We start from the raw sequence: 22169 nt of genomic DNA on the forward strand, positions 1-22169 counted from the left end.
AGTAATAGTTATGAAATAATATTTGAATTTTATTGCACCTCAAATTTGACTGTTTTCAATGCCATTTTGTGTTTTCAACAACTAAAAGATGTAATGTTTGAAAAGCTTTACTTTCTAACATCATGAGGTTCTTTGATTGAAGGCAATAAACTAGCTAATATGGGGGATAGGGCATATTATTATTTGACATCGGATAAGGGGTTGGTTGCGCAGGGTAGGGCAGCCTCGCAGGAATTGGCGGTGGATACGACTCTGCCGGTGATGCTAAAATCTCAGCCATCTTGTCTGCCTTGACTCTTCTCAAATGCATTTGTTTTCTCTTCACTAGAAATTGTTCGATGAATTGATCTAGATCGATATCCGAGGACAAATACTGCTCAGCCAACGCCTAAATAAATGAACCATGTTTAGAAAAGAGATTGAAAGTAACAAAAGAGATTACATCCGATTCCTCTTCGCTTTCAGCAGCTGCTGCCTTCAGAATGTCTAGAGCTGAATCCAGGGACACATTTCCAGATTTTTGTGCTAAAAATATAATTTTTGAATACCTAAACTTTTGTGGATAAATAATACGCCTTACCTAGTTCAGCAGTTTTTCCTTGAACATTTTGGCAAAGCTGTTGTGCTTTTTCTGAAAGCTCCAGCAATTTTTCCTTGCCTTCCCTTAATTTTGGCTCATATGTAAGATTGAAATCGGCCAGTGATCGGTTGCTTGCCAGCAAAAGCTCCTTTTCAGAGTCATGTGTCTTGTTCTGGTAATAATATTATGAAGTTTGCTCATTACATATTTTGAATTTTCTTTGCAAGTAGAAACATCAACTTTCTGTATTTCTTAAGTTTTAAACACGGCGTAGGGCGTAAAATGCTCCCTTTTAAGCATTTCAAGATAAGATAATGGACTATAAATATAAAGTTTTTTAAAATCAAATTGGTTAAATTGCTAAAAAAATCTGCGGAAGCAAAATTTTCAACCTGTTTAAAATCCTTAAGCAATTCCTCGAATTTCCCATCGTTGTTAACTATGTCCTTCAACTCTTCGATGTTTAAATGTGCCAACAAGCCTATTCCTGCTGTCAAATCAGGCTCCGCAGGCTGGAAATTGCTGTACATGGTACGACGGTTGAGGGATCTAAAATATGCGTGTAAAAGCCTGATGATTATTAGAATGAATTAAATTACTGACATCACTTGAATGCGAAATAGAAGTAATGATGTGCTGGAGCTGGGTTGCAATCAAATACTCAAAACAAACACTCCGCAGGCCCGCACCTCACTTTACTTGTCTAACAGAAACGCCGTCAGATGACTCACGGCTCGCTCAAAGACACAACACGTCAGAGGTCGGAGAGGGGGAAGGAAAAAGGAAAGGATCAAAGGAGAGATTTTGTTGTGTTAAAGTTGAGATAATTTTTTTTTATTATATTGCCTTCCTCTCTATCTATTATGATTTTAATACGATCCGGCCATATATGTACAGTAGTTGTTGAAATCTTTCAATTCTATGAGTTGAACAAAACGATATTTTTGATTTATGTATATAATATGATCATCATATTTTACATATTTTAATAGTTATATCCGCTATCCGCCCTTACGTTGCTATGCAATAGTACCTAACATTTTGTCAAAATATAATGATATATTTTGAAAATATAACCAGAATAAAATGAAATAATATAATATTCATAATACATATATTGATTATAAATACCATAAATACCCTGCACATAGAGGAAGGGACAAGACTGACTAAAACTTAAAAATAAAGAGAGAAAAATTGTAATAGTTGATGATTCGATTATAAGGGGTTTCAAAACTCTGATTTTTTTAAATAATGTTGATTGTTATTTAATAAATAATATTGCATCGAAATGGCGCAATGTGAACACTTATTGTAAGTACGTAGTAGAGTAGTGTGAAGTTCAAAAACCCCAGCTTGACCTTGGTAACGGTCTAGTCTCTCTCGACCAATCAGCGAAAAGGAGGGAAGAAAACTGACATGGCTGCTTTGCTTTGTTGTCCTCATTGTGTGTTTATACAAAATTCACGCGTTTGTTGACATTTCTTGCATGGTTGGACCGTCTTAGAACAGCGCAGAAATGTCTGCGAGCATCGGGGTGAACCTCCGGGTGACTGGTCACAGCCATCAAGGTGGAAGAAAGTACATGGAGGATATTTTCTCCGTTGCCTACCAGTCGACCGCAGATGAGAAGGACTTGGAATATGCGTTCTTCGGCATCTTCGACGGACACGGTGGTCGTGATGCTGCTCAGTTTGCTAAGGACAATCTTATGGACTTCATCGTGAAGCAGAAAAGCTTCTGGTCTGACAGAGATGAAGACGTCCTCCGGGCAATTAGTGAAGGATTCGTTGCTACTCATAATGCTATGTGGAAAGTGATCGGTGAGAGTAATCATTATTTGGTCATATTATCTCCAATCGTGAATTAAACATCTGTCTTTGACGCTTTTTAACGCTCTTAACCTGCTTTAGATAAATGGCCAAAAACTTCGAGTGGGCTGCCAAGCACATCTGGAACGACTGCTAGTGTTGCTTTCATCAGAAGAGGAAAAGTTTATATAGGTCATGTTGGTGATTCTGGGATTGTACTTGGATGCTCTGACGAACGTAAGAATATCTAACGTAATGTTCATAATAACAAATGAATTAAAATTTTATTGTTGTATTAATTGTTAAAAATTGAGCGCACAATTTGCTGTTCAATGTTATGCAAAACCATGCAGCATTTTAATTTTCCACAGTTGATGGAGAGTGGAAGGCGATGCCTTTGACAAATGATCACAAACCTGAGTGCGAGAAAGAATCACGACGGATTCATGATGCTGGTGGTAAAGTTGTCAACAAAATGGGGGTACCAAGAGTTGTGTGGAATCGCCCAAAGCCTGGTCATCAAGGTCCTGTTAGGCGATCAACTCCATTTGACGAGGTTCCATTTTTAGCTGTCGCTCGTGCTCTAGGTAAATTAAATATTAATTTGCGTAAAACTTTTGACACATTCATTAAACTATAGGAGACCTTTGGAGCCACAACAAAGAGCATGATTCTTTTGTTGTGTCACCTGTGCCAGATGTCCATGTGTTCAAAGCCGATGCATCAAAACACAGGTGTCTCATTTTAGGGACAGACGGTCTGTGGAATGTTATGACACCTCAACAAGCAGTTCAAATTGTGCAGGAAACAGAGAGATACAATGCATCTCGCTTGATGGAGGTTGGTGCTAAATAATTGATGTCCAAATTTCCGTACTAAAGCACGTTGCCTAGACAAATGAATCTTGGATAAATCCATCTCACTACCTGGTTGCTAGAGGTCTGCGTCAGTGGGGAAATTTGAAAATGAGAGCTGACAACACCAGTGTTGTCACTCTGTTGCTTGATCCTCCAGGTCCACCCAAATACCAGGTAAAATTTTTGACTAAATTCTGGAAGAGCGGCACTAAACTTGTCTTTTAAATTCAGGTTAGACACCAAGGAAGTCCAAGCACAGCCAACAATCAAGACCAAAGCTTTTGGGACACTGATCCAGAGGATGTTGCGACTGAAGTTGGCAACTTTCTTCATGATGATCCCTCACAACCACCAACATCGCTACAACATGTACCTTGTTTGGATGCAGCTCCTGATTGTGTCCCAACAGCTGTTGAAGCTCCTGTGCCAAGCCCAAAGGAGCCGTTGCCAAGCAAGACTGTTCGAGGAGCAGTCTTGTCTGACGAGACCAAAGCCAGAAAAAGACCCTTACCATCACAATCATCTGTGCATGTCAAGAAAAGACAAGGCCTCGTAAGTGTTGATATTATTTAGTGTCAAAATTTAACTATCACATAAGATTATATTAAAATGGAAATAGTAGCTTGCATCCTGCCATCTACAATTTCTACAAGTCTTTTTTAATCTATAAATGAAAAGAAACCAAGACAAAAATCCATCCTAAATAATAACACTTTACGTAATATTATAATGTATTGTCTTTATAGATTTTTGATGAAAATATATTTAATTGGTTTTTTGCAGGCAGAAAACAGGGGAAGTGTTGAGAAAGAGAAACACAGGACGCCTCCTTCTGTTAAGAGGGAGCTCCGGTCAAACAATGTACCACTCAGGAAGAGATTGCGACCTTCGATTGCAGTGAAGTGACGAGACTTTTATTTTTTCTAGCATGGTCTGTGATAGCACGTGCCTCTTTCTACTTTTATAATTGTTGCAGGCCATCGGTCATTGTTATTTATTTCAGTTTGGTTCATCGTCACGACGCAAAACTCGTCATTGGAAAACCACCAACCGTATTGGTCTATTTAATTTAAATTCGCGTTTAACGATTCTTGTCAATGATTTTTGTTCTATTAGTCTACTGTTTATTGTACATATTGGTATATTCTGCAACTCTCTAGCGCACACATTACCAATCTTTATTTTTCGGCGTTTTGCCAAATTGTTACTCTAAACTGAAAGTTAGGAGTAACAAAAGTAGAACCAATAACTTTGAAAAATCATTTATATTTTTTACAAGACGATTGTCAGTGATGTGGAAAAGTAATACTGATCTCGAGTAAGCACCCACTCGCCTTTTATTTAGGCCCTTGGAACAAAGGGGCCAAAAAATTTCACAGCACATGTTTAATTCTTATAACAATATTGTTGTAAGATTTAAAGTTATTTGTGTGTTCCAAACTTTAGTAACACATCTTGTGCATAATTGGGATTGTAAAACGAATTGATAGAGGAAAAGAATTATAAATATTTTTGATACAGGAGAATAAAATATGCTACAATTCGTTGTATTCAATGCGTTTTTAATCATCATCCACCACAGGCAAGCACTAGAAAAGAATCTGTGTGAAATTAATAATATTCCAACCATGATACATACATGGAATTCGATGAAGCAGATGTGTCCATAGTCATTTTTAATCATGAACTGCATGCACAATAACCCCCCATCATCGGTTCGAATTGAGACCTTCTGGGAGATAGCCAAAGCTTTCAAGGCTTGCTTGAAGTGGCAGTATTTGTACCTATTTTTAAAAAATTGTATGATTTTGAATGGTATTAAAAATGTAAGATCCAGAAAGGCCTACTTTGAAGTAGAGTCACTCTCACACTGGAAGAGCTCAATCATATCACTGTCTTTAGAGATGTCAATCTAGAAAAATCAGGATTCAATTAATAAGTCCTTTTCATGAGCGCTGAAAATTACAAACCTCAACTTCACCCATGTATCCCACAGTTCTCAATTTAACTATGGGTTCATTTGAATACAAATTTAATTCCACAATATCAGTGCTTGGCTCAATCGCGTTGAAAATTTCCTTCAAGGGTTCAGATTTTAAAATAATCTTGTTGATCACATCATCTGAAGTAAAATCAAAATTTGCAAGCTCTTCAACCTCCAGTGTCCTGATTGAGCAGTCTGTTACAACATCCTCCTCTTCAAGTCTTTAACCAAATTAAAAGTTATTTTTTTCCTTTTCTAGATATATGTAATATCAATATTACAGAAGTTGAATAGGATGCCCATAGCCCTGATATCGAAGCATTAAAGCAGTGGGGGAAGAATTACTGTTAGCATCTCCAAATATATCCAAACATTCCAACAGAACATTAAGATCTAGAGAAAAGCTGACACTTTCATCTGTTGGTTGAAGGGTATATTCCTGCAAATTAACATTATGGCAAACTATCAAGTTAAAATATATGTTTAAGAGCATACCTGGAAAATTTCAGTTTGTATGAAAGCATTGGCTTGACAACATTTTGCAGACTCCACAGAAACTTTCAGGCCACTGTCTGTTGCAAAACAAGTTGCCCTCTGCAAATGTAAAAATTGAAATCCAACATAAAGCAGGATATGAACTTTTGCATACTGGATGGAAATTAATCGCTTTGAGGAGATGATAAATGTTTTTCACGTTGTCCATTCGAAAAACAAGTTGATATTGAGACTCTTCAGCGTCAACTGTGGTTGACACTTGTACTGGCATTGCGTTTGTTTTATGCAAGTCCTTGCCCTTGCTCTGTATATTTATTAACTGTTGATATAATATGAGTCCCCAAGTTCTAGACAATTTGCTAATACAGTCCACCGTCCTCCTGGCCCCAATGGGAAAAAATTGCTGGTTGCCGCCACTGAGTAACACACTAAACACACTTTCCGACGTAAGCGACGTAAGGAGAATCAACGCAAAACGCAAACTGGGCGGGAGGCGGGAGAGGTGATAGATCTGAGGAGATTGGGTCAGAGACATGTGACAACCCCACGAATGATTTAATTTTTGTCAGTTATGATACACGGGCATCTTTAAATTCTGCAAGTAATACCTGCAAATAGTTGTCAGCAAATAGTTAAATGTCAATATTGAATTATTTGGTCTTCAGGATATTGAGAAAATTTATTGTCCTTTCATCACTACCCATACTTAGAATTTAAATTCGAAAGTTCGCGCTCTAGAAGATGGTTGTTCAACGTTTCCGTAAAATGGAGACGAATTCGTTATTTCATCTGACGATGCTAACAAACCAAGCGCCTCTTTCAGCTCGTTAGATATTGTGAGCTGTGAGATGCGATAGTTCCTCGGGAATTAGCTTCAGTATCGTATGTTTATTTCTCGTTTATTTCCTTATATCATTACGAAACAGCAGATTCTCTTTTTATCAAAATTAAATTGGGTCGAAGTATTATTAGCGTTTTTAGGCAATGCTTAAACTTCCTATGTACATATTTATGATACGTATGAACACGAACAAACAAACGCATGCAACTATTTATACATATTTTGCAGTTTCATTTTTAATCGACAACAATGGGTGATCCTTATTCATATAATAATATTAAATCTGCTAGTGATCTCACATTTTAAATGGTGCATGTGAGTAGGCAAATTAATGTTGCACACGCAGTGACACTTAAAAATTTGCTAAGTAATATTTTGGCATTAAATGTTGACAAACTTAATTTCTTTTTAATTTTTGTAATTTTTGATACATAACAATTTATGTTGATTAATTTAAAGTCTTGTACAAAATATATAATTATGAATGCCATTAATAAAAAATATAATTTTAAAGTATAGAAATTAACAAAACAAATGCTGATGATTATTGGTTTTCAGAGGGGATTTGCTTCAAAGAACGAGACAAAATGACCGAATTAGTACCACTGACTTTGCGAGAGATCGCAGAAAATGTCATACACCACCCTAAACTGACAAAGATGAAAATTGCCATCGAAGACAATTCTCAGTACAAGTTCTACGCCTTAGTAGACGACACAAGTTATATTATGTGGGGCTGTGCGGCCTCCAAAGACTGCCGTAGCATGGTCGCCACTGACTTTGATGGCCTGCTTGTCAACAAAATCAACTGCCACTCTGCTTTCTGTCCTGAGTCTGCTGTGCAGAAACGCAAGCAAGACGCTGGCGACACATTAACAGCCACCACAACTGTTAATGGAGTTAAAATGAAAGAAGTGTTGGTGCCCTACGAGCTTTTAACATCTAAAGAGCTGAAAACAGGAATTCTCGGGCCATCTACTAAGAACAGAGTGGTTGTGCCTGTTTCTCAGAGAATGAATCTACCTGATTCAATACCCAAGGTAATTAGATTATCAAAATTATTGGCATCTATCTATTAATCCTTGAATCAAGGTCTATGAAAAAGGAGCAATTGGTAAAGGCAAGAAGAGGCAGGCAAACAAAACTCCTACGCTGAGCCAGTATTGCAGGATGTGTGGCACAGTCCACGAAAATATGACCCTGGTTCGAGGCTATGATGGAACAAACCGAGAGATGAAATTCAAACTGGAGTGGCTGCTTTCAAAAAATGTTTGATGAGAATTATCCATTTTAATTTTAATTTAACCGATTTCTTTGCAGATTCCTGAGGATGATAAATTGCCCATGAAGCTGTGTGAAACTTGCTTAAAAAATCTTAATTCAGCATATGAAATTTTTGTAACCGCAATGAAGACACAGGAATTTCTAAAAAAGCTTGCTGCTGATCAAGGAATTAAACTGCAGGTACCTTTTCAAATTGATCAATTTAGAAGGAATATATTACTCGACTACTTTTAAAATATCATTTGGAATGGTTTAATGAATAAGTTCACTTTCATCAGCTGAAAGAAGAACCCAAGAAGAGGATGTTCCCTATGCTTATTGAAGAGCAAAGCCTTGCCCCTGTTGGCATCAAGTGCAGCCTCTGCGATGAGATTGACATTGTTGACATCCGTAAACACAATTTAGTGTTCCACAGCGAATTTCTTTGTCGGATATGTCATGAATCATTTGAGAATGCCTTAGACCTCAAAGAACACACCGACGAAAAGCATTTAAGAGCTTGCCAATTCTGTTCATGGTATCTTAAATTTGATCAGACTAAAGAATTCGACGTTTACCTCTTTATGTTTTATCAGCTCATTTGACACCCAAAAGGGCTACGAGTTGCATTTGAGGTCGCATGAAATTTGCAAGACACCTGGAATGAAGTTTGTTCCATGCCAATATTGCAAGGAGACGTTCCACGACAAGCACGAATTGCAAGTTCACTACTGCAAGGTGCATCTACAGGAGATCATCAACAAGAAAACCTCAGAGTATAATGCTGACATTCTTAACTGTTTTAGGTATAATAAACAGCAATGTTTTTCTCTTTACAGTGGTCAAGAAAATACATATGATGTGGAGCAAAAATGTGAACAAGCAGGCTTGAAGATTAGGTAACTTGGATTTCTTAATGCCAAACCGTCCCCTAATAAACTTGCTTGTAGGCAAATAAACAACTATGACCTGTTTTGCAAAGTTTGTGAAGAGAAATGCCCAAGCACTCTTCACCTGACAAACCATCATCGCCAAGTACACAAAACATATTTCTGTGACAAGTGCAAGGACACCTTTACGGAATGCGAGTCTATCATCCAACACATCCAAATCATCCACGACCAATCTGCGGTCGTGTGTCAGGTGTGTGATGAGGTTTTCAGAAGCGAAATCACCTTTGAGAACCACAAGAAGGCATTCCACATGCCCCAGTGCACATTTCCGTGCCCTGTTTGCGAAAGGATGTTCTTTACAACAGGCAAACTCCGTAGGCATATGAGACTGCACTTATCAGAAGAGGTATGTTTGAACCTACGTTAAGTTCTACTTTTTGTCCTGATTTGACGTCTGTCTTGGTCATTGTGTATTTAATTCATTTAGACCATACTCACCAAGCTCGATTTTTTCGGTTGAAATTCAATGCAACTTCCTCATTGTTGGCTATTTACTTTTCCGCTTTCAACAGAAATTTCAGCTCAACTAGATTTGGCTGCTGGTTGCAGCCCTAATTCATTAGCTTCCTGTCCCATCTAATAGGGGCTGAGGATAGTTAAATCCAATTTCAACTGAAAAGTAATGATAACCTTCTGAGCTTTTGCCTTTGTAGGAGTAGGTGTAGGTTCATTGAAACACGACAAGTAACTCAACTAGCTATTTATTTCACAGAATTTGAAAACAACAAGTCCTCAGCAAGGGGATTAGATTCGGACAGTTAATTTTTTATTATTTGTTTCGCATTCAAAGTTTGATACTTTCTCTCTTCAAATTATTTCCCTTCGATTAACAAATTGAGTTTTGGGCTCTGAATGAAAAAAATCGTGTTGATTAATTATTAATTTTTTGTTTGCTTTTTTGCAGGATCACCAGTGCCCAACGTGTGGCAAAATGTTCTCCAATAAGTCGTCCTACTTGCATCATCTGCGGCTGCATGATGACAAGCGAGAAGACCTAAGTTGCAATCATTGTGACAGAAAGTTCAAGACCAAAAAATATTTGATCATGCACATCAAGTCGCACCACATTTCCGCTTGGTACTACAGGTGTCTTGATTGTGGCAAGGAGAGCAGCTCGATTGAAGACATTACCATCCACTGCTCAATTCACCCTGGAGAAAGACGCATACAGCGACTCTCATCTGCTGTTTGCCGCTTCTGTAACAAGGAGTTCGCCAGCTCTGTCATCTTGGACAGGCATATTTACAACGCGCACCGGAACAAGAAGGTGGTGAAGCGAGAGGCTGAGGAACCTATCAATAAGAAAGATAAACTCAAGAGTATGTTTATTTTGCTTTGCTTAGTTGAAATAATAATAATTTTGCTCCTAGAAAAAGGCAAACCTAGGAGACAAATCTGCAGGGAATGCGACAAAGTGTTCCCCACCAAGTCAGAGCTCATTCTACACAAGGAGAATTTCCATGGGATGAAGAAATTCTCTTGCAAGATCTGCAAAGATAAGCACTACATTTACGAAGCTCTTCTTCGCCAACATGAGTTAAAAATGCACCAGGTTCTTCACGAATTCAGGTAAGCCAATGTGATTACAGTGCAAACATAGATGCAATGACTCCTGTGTTATACACAATCTCTTAATAGATGCGGCAATCATCTGCTGTGTTGGCATCATTATTATTCCTAAAATTAGTCTTGATAAATCTTCTTCATCTTTTAAAACTGATTTTTGTCTTGCAGATGTTCTGTTTGTGAAAGCACGTTCAACACTTCTACGAAACTGAACCAGCACATAGCAATTTCACATAGCCAGGATAATGATGAACATAATGTATGTCAATACTGTGACAAAGCATTCCTCAACAGATTAAATCTCATGCAACATTTGGCCACCCACCGAGAGGAAGAGGATGCTGCTGCTGCACAGTATGTTACGATAACACACCATGATGGCAATGGAGAGAATATTATTAAGATAGCCCTAGAAGGCATTGAGAATCTATAAAAGTTTTGGTCATTGTCACAGTTGCGTTGCTTCTCTAGCGATGAAGGCTTTTCTGAATAAAGCTTTACTCTATCAATTCTATTTTTGTGCTATGATTGCGTTGTAAATATCTTACATGGAGGTAGGGAATATTGGTTCGAATGTACACAATGTAAATATAGGAGGATGATTATATATAATAGTTTTCCTATTAAAGCAAAAAAACACCTTTAAATTCCCCAAGATTATGTATTGGCCAAAAAATCACACGCAAAACATTTTTAAACAAAGTTATAGAGTGATTAAAGATGCCATCTTTTGTATAAGTGCACTGGGAATCAACAACTAAGTTGAGGAATATCAATATCACAGTAAAAATACAATTTCAACATGGATCATAAGTCTTGTCGTTGTCGATGAAACAAATCAAACGTTTGATGCATATTACCAGAAAGCAAAATTATTCAATTAGTTGACAGCAATAGATGCAAGACTGTCCACTAGGCTGTCTGCACTAGTAAGGGGTGGAGCAAGAACGATCTGGTAGTGTACTTTCTTGGTCCTCAGCATGCTGTGTGAGTTGTCAAACTCAACTACGTCTGAAAGAGTTAAATTGGACTAAGTTTTAAAATATATAGACAAGAAAATATTTACATTTAGCTGGTGCATCGTCGCATGTAACAACTCCTATCTCGGGCGCATTCTTGTCTTGGCAATTCACTTTACGGGGCTCAACCACAGCTTGGCGTGAGCCATCACTAGAGCAGCGATATACAGCAAACTGGATGTCATGCTGCTCAGTACGGAATTCCCATCTAGAACCAAAACGTCTCAAAATTAGAATTATTAAAATAGATCTAACGAGAAAAAAAGTTAATATTTTAAAATAATATCGAGTAAATTCGCAGATATAACTTTTACGTCAGTGACTGAAACCCTCAGTTACATCTTTAACATTTTAAAAGACTGACATATGTATTTCGTCCAAACATGCAACTAACTGCAAAACACCGTCACACGTGTACATACACGCTTGACTTTCGGCGTGTCGTGAAAATGCTACCCGCCGTGCAAGACTGTTCTGCGGCGCAGTTTCCATCCTTCTGCAAGGCGTATAGAACAGCAAAAGCCTAGTTTTAAGTGGTTTTTGTGCGTTCTTTCCACACTAATCTAAGCTTTTACACCGGAATTTTCTCCGATGGATAAGTTAATTGTTTGCCAGAAATTTCCTTTCTTGCCTGTTCATATCAAATACAAACTCTAAAAATGAAATTAAAGCATCAAACAAACATAACGATCGTGGAATTCATTGATCATCAACAATAACTCATTTATAAATTATATGATTGTTTATGATGAAATTACTATTGCTCTTTTTAATAGAAACGCAGGAAACATATTATATATAGTTGAGGGCAAGTTTTATCGATAGTTTTTTGATTAACAAAATATGGAACTATGCTATTGCTTAATAATAATTGATAAGATTATTGAATAAATATGAGCACACGCCACTAAGTCCAAATTGGATGACATTCATAATATAGTTATATAACAGATCCGTAAAATCGATTTTGATGAAAAATATAAGTATATATTCAAGGTAATATGCAGATGCTTTAAGGTGCATGCGCTTTATTTTGTAGATTATTAGCTGGATCGACTTAAAAATAATAATTATTTGAAAAGATGATCCATGCATTACGCGTGTAGTCTTTGTAGCTTGGAGCTTTTGACAAGGCACACCTGCTCTTATCTGTTCGACTTTAAGTGATACACGCACTAGAATTGACAAAAGGTGTGTTACGTAAAGCTTTTCCTTGCATATATAAGTTGAGTGGTGGTCGGTCGTTTAACTAGTCCGCCTTCGAGAACAACCTCATTTGCACCAGTAAGTATTGTTTCTGTGTGGTTTTTATGCAAAAACTTTAAATCCTTCTTCCTGATTCAGTGATTTCCAGCAAAATCACATTTTTAACTGTTGTCGCTGCTTGCTATATTGCAACGTGCAGCGCGCAGATTGCTGTCTTGACTCCATGTCAAAATGTGACTCTTGAGCAGAATTTTTACCTTTCATCGGTAATTATATAAATTTATCACATCCCTATTTTCCAAATTAACAAGAAGTTCTTTTAGTATGCTGGAAAGTGGTATGAATACCAACGATATTTCACATTTTTCCAATTCGGTGGAAAATGTGTGACGGCTTATTACACACCTAATGGCACCGACACCATCACAGTGAGGAATTATCTCGTTAAAGAAAAGTGAGTACGAATTTTATTGATTAATTTACTCGATATATGAACAAATATTTCCTATTAGTACTGGTGAAGTGAATATCATTCTTGGTTCGGCTACTTTGGTCAGTGAAGTTGGAGAGGGAGAGCTATCGCTTGACTTTCCCTCAGTAGGGCAAGGTAAAAGAGCAATTTTCATTAGAGCAAAGAGAAAAGTAGTCAATGTTTAACTTCCTGGCTCATTTTTTAGTGGATCAAGATTACTGGGTGTTGGGAACAGACTACAATAGCTTCTCGGTCGTTTGGTCTTGCTCCAACAGTGGCAGCAACCAATCCCTTCGTGAGCTATAAAATAAATTTTTTGCTCTTGAGCTCTAAATAATTGATATTCACTAACAGAACTGGCCTGGCTCTTGACTCGTGATAGAGTGCCCAGCAGCGAGACCCTGGCTCTCGCACAAGAGGTCATCGACCGAAATGGACTTGTGGACAGCTTTTTGATCACAAACCACGATTCATGCCCCGAGGACCCTTACCCTTAAATCTTTCCGCAAATTCTGATCTCTGAATAATTTATGTTTTAGTGAATAAAAACACACAAAACTAAAATATTAAGGATTTTCACTTACTTCAAATATGACCCAGGTTCTACAACATCGTATTGCAGCTGAAGTTTATCGCCCTTCTTGACGTTGGCAGAAGTCCAAGCGCCTTCAATTTCATCTTTCAAATCTTCCAACTTTTGATACATATTCTTTGGAACTTTTCCACCTTGGTGTACCTGAAAAGTTTATAGTTGTTTGGTCTGTCCTCAATTTTTTGTAACTGCGCAAACCTTGTGTGTGCACTTTGTGTCTCCGTTGATTCCAACTTGTGTTCCACCATAATGCGCAGGCAATTGGTCAGTGCTTATATTTTCCATTAGCGCTGCCTTCCACTTGCGCGCATTGCTGCTAAAGATGTGAATTTTTTGAACGGTGTTTTCGTGCAGGAAGGGTCGCACGATGGAGAACGCAACCGAGAAAATGCTCGGAGCTGATGAGGGATTAATTTAATGGCGAAAATATTTAAATGACTTGATCATTAGTACCATTGATGATGTAGCAGGCCTTTAGAATTTCGGGGTAATTTGCTTCATACATGTGAATGAGGCTGAGCACCACCTCTCCAGCTACGAATATTTGCTTTAAAACTGCTATATATTTTAAAAAAATTTAAACCTGGTCTCCAAGTGTAAGGTTTGATAGAGAAGTTTTCCATGTCCATGACGGCAATCAAAGTAGGCGCGCAAGAGGGACTTCCTGCTTTCTTCAGGTTTTCCGCAGCCTCCTGCAAGTACTTCTCCAGTGTCATCGCAGTCATCCTAATGAAGTCGGTCTTTGAAACTGAATGGAGCAGACCCCAGATGTCCAGACCGCTGAACGGCACTAGGATTACTAAAAACGGATTACGTTACAAACGCGTTAATATTTAATAATATTCTCAATCTTCAAAGATTTAAATCGCTTACTGGGTACACCGTCTTTGTCAGTGCCGCAGATGCCGCTCGGGAAAAACTGTTTTAGGGCGAGAGGAGGCTCCCAGTGAGTCAAGAGACGGTCGACATCCCATTTTGCACGCCACTGCAACGACTGCAATTTGAAACATCGCTTTAGTTATTCTTGTGAACCATTATAGTGCCTTGCAATAACTTGCCTCTCGCAACATTTTTTCCGCTGCCACAGCATCGAAGTTCCTAGCTGCACAAAGAAAAAAAATGTTAGCATAATTAAATATAATTTTCACTTTTTGAATACTTGAATTCATTTCTTAATATTTTGCTCCTATTTTCCAAAACGTAAAGCCATTTGGTTAAATGTCATTTTAAAAATTACTTTTCGTGTCACTGGGTGAGAGTCTCCATTAGACAATACGCTTTTAAGAAAAAAGGCCTCACACAATATGCACTTTTTTCCTGCTATATGACTGAACTTTCTCGCGCATACCTTTGAGCCACCGCAAAAGATATGGATCGCCCTGGCCGGGCTGTAGACAGTCAGAAACACTGCGGCGAAACTGTGGACAAATTAGGAGTGAAAATTACTATTGCGGCAAAAAAGTGGCTGCATAATGTATGCCATGCGTATCACACCGTAGTACTTTTACGATCTAAAATTATTTTGAATGATCTTTGAGACTAATGCTGCTGTACATTACAGATTCCGTTTAATACAATTTCCCAATATATACCTTTTGGTGATAGCTATTATTTTCATCGCTTAACATATGTCAATCGACCTTAAATGAATGAAGCTAAGTGATGCGGCACAATCATTTTTGCACTTGATCAGTGTGTCAATTTACCGAGAGTAATAAAAATAAGACCTTTCTTTCGCACCCATTGTTCAATTGTTACGCTCGTTTATGCTAGTCACGCGTAAAAGGAAAGGTCAGCGCTAAGTGAGCAAAAGCAATTGCAGAGAATTTTACCGGGAATACAATCTCATGTTTTCCCACATCTGGATTAGCTAACTTGAAATTTAATATCGTGAAACGATGGAAGCGATTTTACTTTTATTGGTCCCTGCATGCTAGAAACACGTCATACAGCAATAAAAGTGGCTTTGGCGGCACAAATTATTTTTAAACTGAAAAATACAGGGACATTAAATGAGGAAAAATGATAATGCTGTAACTAAAAGTAAAATATAAAGCAATAAATTGCTTTATCTAAATGCCTAGACCAAACGCTAAACGCGCGACAGTCTTAAAAATTTTGCAAAGCAATGAAATCATCTAGTAAAATAACAACAATTAAAATACCCCTGTCATTCATGTGACGAGATTCAGGATGTACAATCGACCACAATATATTTTGTTTGTTTACATACTGAACCCGTTCTTTCAAGTCGCTTCTTGGCATTGAGAATTACCATGCGTCGTGAGCCGCATTACGTGTGTGCGATCAGCCAGGCAGGCAGCGTTCGCTCAACTCACTGCGGCAGGTTACTCACTCGCGGGCTGGCTCAGTCAGTCAGAAGGTGGCTAGCCGATTGCTGTAGAGGTGTTTTGTAAGCGGCCTATTTGAACTGACCTCGATGACGGCGGTGCTCAGCGCCGCACCAAAGCTCAGCGTTATAGACACCGCGCAATTTCACTTTTCTCGTGAAATACCAATCAAAGAGTCTCTGTAATAAATAAATGTCTAGCGTGGTCGGCTGCGAGGCGCGCAACAGTAGTTAGCTATGAGCACCTTTTGTTGCGATTTGTGATTGTTTTCCGCCGCACGTAGACGAGCAGGAGTCGTTTATTGCTTCGTTTATTCAAAACTGATTAGGATCGAAGCATGTCAGATATTTAAGAAGCATGACCACCTAATATATTGCTTCAAGCAATTTAGTACTTCCTTCAATATTTAGCGCGACTATTTAATCATACGACGTTACCTTTTTCTGCCAATTTATGATTTTCTCGCGCTTCAAGTGAATTAATGGTTAAAGAAACCAAAACCGTGTATTGAAAAACGTCAGTTTTTTGCGTGGGGTATTTACTGAACGAAAGAGACATTCCTTCATTTTGCAGCGCGCACACACACACACACACCGAATCCCACGCTATGAATCGCCTTTGTTCATTCAGTTTTATTTGTCGACAAGTTGCAAAGTCACTATTTGGAAGTGCTATTAGAGGGAAATTTAACGCTGCGTTTGACATTTCTACTACACATCAGTTACTTTGCACAATGAGAAGAGCTTTTATCACTTAATTGATCAAAAACAATATCTACCCTGTGATGACCGCCACTAACGAAAATAAATGGAGGCAGGTATAAGAGAACTTCATCAATTCTAAAAAAATAATATGAAAAAAGTAATATTTTTACGGAGAGGTCAAGGGGAAATCCTAACAAGCAATATAGTCACAAGCCGAGAGAGTGAGAGTTAACTCTTTTCGCCTCATTTGATGGCTTTCGAAATATTGGAGCAATTTACCTTTCATTAAATTTCGCTACTTCCTGAATGCGCTTTATTAGCTAGTGTTCGAAAATATAACGGAAATTTTGACATTTTCACGGGATGGCATGCAATTTGAAGCAAACGGATCGATGCACTCACGAAAGACCTCGTGTTTGTGGCAACTTTCTGGAGTTGCCTCTCAGCTTATAGAGAAATTCCCGTTGGAGGAATTATTCGGCACAAAACGCGTCTCTTTCAAGAAAGTTAATCATTACTTGCTTCTAAATTACAGACTGACCAATTAGGATGCGTTATTTTTTATTTTAATTGCGAGCAATTTCTCTTTATTTGAAAATCAAGACAGTGATGCTTCTCGTAAACAAAACTTGAAGAAGTTAAAGATCGTTAACAAAGTAATTATAAAGACAATGCAGGGCATCATAAACGTTCTAAATTCCAAGACAGTGAATTCTTTTGATTCAGAATAAATTGTATTTTTTCGATCGAAATGTGCCCCTATTTCTAATAGATAATTAATTACGCCTTTAGCTGTACACGCTTCAAAAAATCTGTAATTGCTGGCTAAATTCTCTAAATTCGTAGGAACTAATAATAATATTCTTGTTGCAATCCCAGACACGACAGGCAATTTGCAGCGAATTTCTCTTCATATTGGCTAAACTGAATCCCATCCACTCTGAATCCACTCTCTAAATATTTCTCCTTTCTGTTGCACCATTATTTCAAATCGTTTCGCAAAAATCAAGCCGAATGCGTTTTATGCACTAGTTCAGCTCTTTCAGTCAAGTTACTGCTTGCTGACTTCTAAGGCTGAGAATAATAATTGCGATTGTGTATGCATGTGTCGTGGTGTTCTTTGCAATTGTGTAGCCTTATAGCCTAACTAAAAAAAACCTGAGTTACCACTATTTTACTCTATAGTGTTTTGAGCAATATTGTCTATTATTGCGACATAGTTTGAATCATACAGGAAGATTTTGCAGACAGGTTTATTCTCTTATTGAGCATTTTGAATAATTGCAGCATCGAATTTGCGTCATTTTGTTGCACAGTGAACACAAACACAAGGGCATAGCATTTTACTTCATAACTTGATCGTGAGCATTATGGGATGCTAAAGTGGACATTAATGAGTATAGAATAAAGAGGCAGCGAAAACGGGGATTTCCATATCTGAGAAAACGGAAAACCCCTCAAACATTGCAAAATGTTATCACAGAGAGTGAATTATCTCGTACCTAAAAGAGCTAAGAGGCAAATTTCATTCTAAAAGATGTGCAAAAAAGCATAATCTTATAATTCTAAAAAATATGGTACGGAGCAACATTAATTTTTTATTTGTTTTATCGTTTCTTTTAATAATTGAAGATAGTTTAAGAAAAATTCGATGTGGTAACTTTCTTAAAAAAAGAGGAAATATTAATGAAGGAGAGATTATCCCATGAAAGTGAAGACTTTGACAACTTTAGTTGTGCTGAAGTGTATCTATAAAATCTCTCACAGCAAAAATATTCAAAAATATTAAATCATTCTCTGCGTATGATAAAACAGTTAAAATGAATTTTGTCTAGAAAAGTTAATATCTAAAGAAAAAAGCGTTCAATTAAAATTAAAAAAAAAAATTAATATAAATTACAAAATTTATACACATGACAAAAAGTGTATTAAAAATAACGAGATGTAGAGACTCCTTAGAAAAGTGAATCTGGACTGGTGGCCCATTCCTTGCAGTTCATTTGATTTTTTGCCTTTTTGCGCTGACAAAAGTCGGCACAGCGGAGCACACTTGCAGCCATGCAGTTGGCCTTGATTGTTCAAGGCTAATTACCGCCGGCTGCAAGTGCGCGGTAATAGCTGCCGGACGGTTGCTAAATGGATGATGCACTTGCACTTTCACGCAGTCAGAGCCCACAACGCACGGCCAATGCCCCTTTCTACGCGTAAAGCACACCTCTCGTGGGTTTCAAAATGACACAATTTCCTCACCATACACTTGAGCACCGTTTGAATAATAACGCGGCGGCCGATTACAATTGACCTGCAATAATTAACGACACAACGGCCTGTTTGCTCAATTTTGCTCTCCGCGCCACACACACACGCACGCTCACAATTTTTCCCAGCTGTGCTGGAATTCCATCTACTTAATATACTATAATGTTAGTGTTTCCAGATAAAATGTAATTTATATGCTGGAAAGATAATACAAGCATCTCTGCTCAAATCGGGTTTTCAACAAAACATAAGTTTTATATGTTGCATGACCTAGACAGCCTCATGTTGTTTAAAAACAAATTATTAGCTGATTTAGACATGCTTAAAAATGTTCCTCTTTGCGTCAATTCATATATACATACATATTGATTGTTTCGTAATTTTCACTATCGGCATTATTTGTTAAACAAATCAAATTAATTCCGATTTTTTTTATTTAATTGTAGAGGGATATTAAGCTTCGTACCAGCCGCATTACAGATGATGAAAATCTTTCCGGTTCAAAATCAATTCCTCCAATCGTCCGAAGTAAGGTCCATATTTTAACTACTGGAAATGGAAACATTGAAATCGTACTTAAACGCACCCCATATGTCACATCATAATTTAGCTTTAATTTTCTAGTTTTGTGTTTTAATCGAGCACGCGTGGAGATCGCTATAAGGAAAAAAACGAGACAGAAAGACAATTAACGTGCACACATCAACTCGTAGAGTACGCAGGGGTAATAGTGATAAGATTAACTTATGTGTCTGTGGTCAGCAGATAATCATATTAGTCTCACGTACACCCATGAAACTAGACGCCTGGCCGTTTCCAGTTAGGTCGTTTACGGATTCTATGGAGTACTATCCACAGACAACGACACAACACACGCATCCAATGTTCCTTTATTCTGCCAGTTGGGCCTTGCGAGATGAACTTCATTATTTTATCACTCAGCAAATTTGCTCCGACCTTCTTAAGAGACAGCAATGTCATTTTTTCTTCCAGATTGGGAATTGTTAAACTAATGACCTTCAAAATAGTTTGGGGGCCATGATATTAATTAAAATGATTAAATATAGTGGTTTGGAAATTAATAAAATAATATGAGTTGGCATGCGTTGATTTTTGCTTCACTCCAATTGAGACGCTTGCCTCACTTTACACAAGGATTGTGCGGTCAGTGCTCATAATGTTTTGAAATCTGCGGATGAGTTTTTAGGAAAAACGCCCTTGGGATTGTGGAGCCGCGTATAAACGAGTCTCGCGTGAGAATGCCGAATAATGAAAGTAAATCTTTCGTTATTTTTGTCGCCTGCGTTAAGTTGTTTAGCAAGGACACAATCTGTGCCAGAATTTCTAACAGAAGTCCCTCTAGTTAATGTTCTGCTGTAGGCTATACCGTGGTTATTTTATTTATAAATACTTATATTTATAGTTTCATAATAACTTCAAAGCAGAGTCAACACTGCTGGTACACGCGCCAAAATTATTATATAAATTTATATGCTCAAAACTGGATGCAATCTATATTCATCTAAAATTTGAATAATTTTAGTGCAAACTAGCCAAATTTTTAAATTAAAAGCGTCTGCGCATTTTTAATTTAAACGTTTGACACCAATTAACGCTCTTAGGTTGATATTTAGATGAGATAATATGGGTGTATTTTTAATCCAAAATACAGTACCTTCATGAGTGCGAATCGTTGGTCATCAGCGAGATCCATGATTGCGTTGGACCGATTGGACACTGGTGGCATACTGCTGCTTTTCGAGGATCAGACACGGGAGGAGATGAGATAAGACGTACCGTGCTTTATCGAGGAAGAATAATCTCGAGAGAGTGTTAAAACGGTGCGCAGTATTTGCTATGCGAAAACAGAGCTGCGTGTTGTGAGCTTTCGTCTGACAGACCACGGCCACACTGTTTATTTGGTTTGTGTTTCCTTTCGTGGGGCTTTGGGTGAACCTCTCTACCTTCGACATGCCTCGCAGACCAGCAACGTAGGAAGGGATCCCTACTCCTTACAATGAGGAAAACCGTCTCGCCTCAATCCCCCTCTTTTCGAATTATTTTCGAGTTTGTTTAACACAATCAAGAGTACGTTTGATTTTTTAATCTTAAACCATCTCAACCATTTATGTTATCTCATAAATGTTTCTATTATATTGTTCTCTAAATCCTACCATTAAATTCTAAAAACTGCAATTATTTATTTCCCTCTAATCTTCATAATTTTTAATTTCGATCGTTTATTCTCATTAGATTAGAGATAATATTTACAGATAGTGGTTCCTAGTGTACTTTTTCAAATATTAAAGCTTATGTTTGTGTTTCCTTAGTTCAGCAGTTGGTTTATCCCCAGAGGCAAAAAATGATTTACACGCATCTCGTGACAGTAAACTTAAACGCGAAAGTAAAACACATTTTTCGGTATTTTTAAACATTCTCCATGAAATTGACAAGTACTTTTTATCCTTCATAAATTATTGCTTAAAATATTTTAAAAAACCGAGGGTGAAGTCCGTTAAAATTCCATTGAAAAATTAACTTCAAAGATAAACATTTTAACTGCGTTAAAAAATTAAAGCCAATTATATATTTTAAAACGAAAAATTAATGAAACATATATTTTTTAAATAAATCTTAAATCTTTGATCTTTTTCTCACACAAATAAATAAACTATACAATTTCATCACCTTTGCAGTTTTGGGAGTAAAAAAGGTTTCATTTTAATATTTCAAATTCAAATTAAAGAGGCGATATGAAAATTGAAAGGCAAAGTAGTACTAGAATTGATTAGACTGTACAATAATTGTTAAATGGACATTTAAATGCACCCAGTGTTTTTTATAGGAAAATAGAATCCTCGAAAATAATATATTTTTCATCTTTATCCTGCTATAGTAGAATTTTAAAATTACTATAGCTGCTGCAACTTATAGCTTCTGAAATTTTTAAAAATTCATATTTACGAAAATTTGATTAATATTACAAAACAGAACCTTAGAAATTTTTTCAATCATTGATAGAATAGTGCACCAGGTCCATAATGATAAAATTTAAAAAAAAACATTATTTCTATATAAAAGCTTTGAATGGTGTGTGATAATAGTTAGATCGTAGCGATAAAATTTAGATATTTAAATTTGAACAGCCTCTGTCCTCAATGCCAACTATCGTCAGTTAGTATGAGCATGTAAAATAATTAAAAGATTTTAGAATCT

General features: G+C 37.2%; 6 protein-coding genes across 9 annotated transcripts; 3 read left to right on the top strand and 3 right to left on the bottom strand.

Annotated features, from left to right (window-relative positions):
* Window positions 1-8: 8 nt before the first annotated feature.
* Window positions 9-1329, bottom strand: Vps37B (vacuolar protein sorting 37B). Of its 2 annotated transcripts, none has more exons than XM_065479035.1 (5): window positions 1184-1329; window positions 973-1129; window positions 581-752; window positions 443-525; window positions 9-388 (listed from the first exon to the last, which is right to left on the bottom strand). In XM_065479035.1, exons 2-5 carry the CDS (start codon window positions 1108-1110, stop codon window positions 155-157), a joined length of 627 nt encoding a protein of 208 aa, XP_065335107.1. In that variant the 5' UTR covers window positions 1111-1129; window positions 1184-1329; the 3' UTR covers window positions 9-154. The 2 variants fall into 2 exon arrangements, with proteins under 2 accessions (XP_065335107.1, XP_065335108.1); XM_065479036.1 differs by having other exon boundaries at window positions 1189-1321.
* Window positions 1330-1901: 572 nt separating this feature from the next.
* Pp2C1 (protein phosphatase 2C) lies at window positions 1902-4798 on the top strand. The gene is made up of 7 exons (XM_065477085.1): window positions 1902-2403; window positions 2494-2628; window positions 2763-2978; window positions 3032-3231; window positions 3285-3422; window positions 3480-3800; window positions 4032-4798. Exons 1-7 carry the CDS (start codon window positions 2100-2102, stop codon window positions 4152-4154), a joined length of 1437 nt encoding a protein of 478 aa, XP_065333157.1. The 5' UTR covers window positions 1902-2099; the 3' UTR covers window positions 4155-4798.
* On the bottom strand, window positions 4566-6162 carry LOC135935040 (cell cycle checkpoint protein RAD1-like). The gene is made up of 7 exons (XM_065477092.1): window positions 5882-6162; window positions 5728-5826; window positions 5514-5671; window positions 5219-5453; window positions 5096-5160; window positions 4888-5032; window positions 4566-4837 (listed from the first exon to the last, which is right to left on the bottom strand). Exons 1-7 carry the CDS (start codon window positions 5996-5998, stop codon window positions 4811-4813), a joined length of 846 nt encoding a protein of 281 aa, XP_065333164.1. The 5' UTR covers window positions 5999-6162; the 3' UTR covers window positions 4566-4810.
* A 288-nt stretch (window positions 6163-6450) lies between these two features.
* LOC135935026 (zinc finger protein 93-like) lies at window positions 6451-10864 on the top strand. Of its 2 annotated transcripts, XM_065477067.1 has the most exons (11): window positions 6451-6609; window positions 7127-7608; window positions 7661-7837; window positions 7889-8032; window positions 8131-8369; window positions 8428-8607; window positions 8671-8730; window positions 8782-9130; window positions 9689-10103; window positions 10155-10353; window positions 10519-10864. In XM_065477067.1, exons 2-11 carry the CDS (start codon window positions 7156-7158, stop codon window positions 10781-10783), a joined length of 2481 nt encoding a protein of 826 aa, XP_065333139.1. In that variant the 5' UTR covers window positions 6451-6609; window positions 7127-7155; the 3' UTR covers window positions 10784-10864. The 2 variants fall into 2 exon arrangements, with proteins under 2 accessions (XP_065333139.1, XP_065333138.1); XM_065477066.1 differs by having other exon boundaries at window positions 8428-8730.
* Window positions 10097-20912, bottom strand: LOC135935036 (SEC14-like protein 2). Of its 2 annotated transcripts, none has more exons than XM_065477088.1 (10): window positions 20629-20912; window positions 14988-15057; window positions 14698-14741; window positions 14513-14633; window positions 14223-14438; window positions 14093-14173; window positions 13838-14037; window positions 13632-13783; window positions 11417-11577; window positions 10097-11361 (listed from the first exon to the last, which is right to left on the bottom strand). In XM_065477088.1, exons 1-10 carry the CDS (start codon window positions 20698-20700, stop codon window positions 11231-11233), a joined length of 1248 nt encoding a protein of 415 aa, XP_065333160.1. In that variant the 5' UTR covers window positions 20701-20912; the 3' UTR covers window positions 10097-11230. The 2 variants fall into 2 exon arrangements, with proteins under 2 accessions (XP_065333160.1, XP_065333161.1); XM_065477089.1 differs by lacking the exon at window positions 20629-20912 and adding an exon at window positions 15915-16010.
* LOC135935045 (lazarillo protein-like) lies at window positions 12520-13605 on the top strand. Its single transcript, XM_065477098.1, has 6 exons — window positions 12520-12653; window positions 12714-12841; window positions 12899-13029; window positions 13088-13182; window positions 13253-13342; window positions 13402-13605. Coding segments are annotated over exons 1-6 (588 nt in total). The 5' UTR covers window positions 12520-12652; the 3' UTR covers window positions 13545-13605.
* Window positions 20913-22169: the final 1257 nt, after the last annotated feature.

The sequence above is a fragment of the Cloeon dipterum genome, chromosome 2 (genome assembly GCF_949628265.1).
Source record: "Cloeon dipterum chromosome 2, ieCloDipt1.1, whole genome shotgun sequence".
Taxonomy (NCBI): Eukaryota; Metazoa; Arthropoda; class Insecta; order Ephemeroptera; family Baetidae; genus Cloeon; species Cloeon dipterum.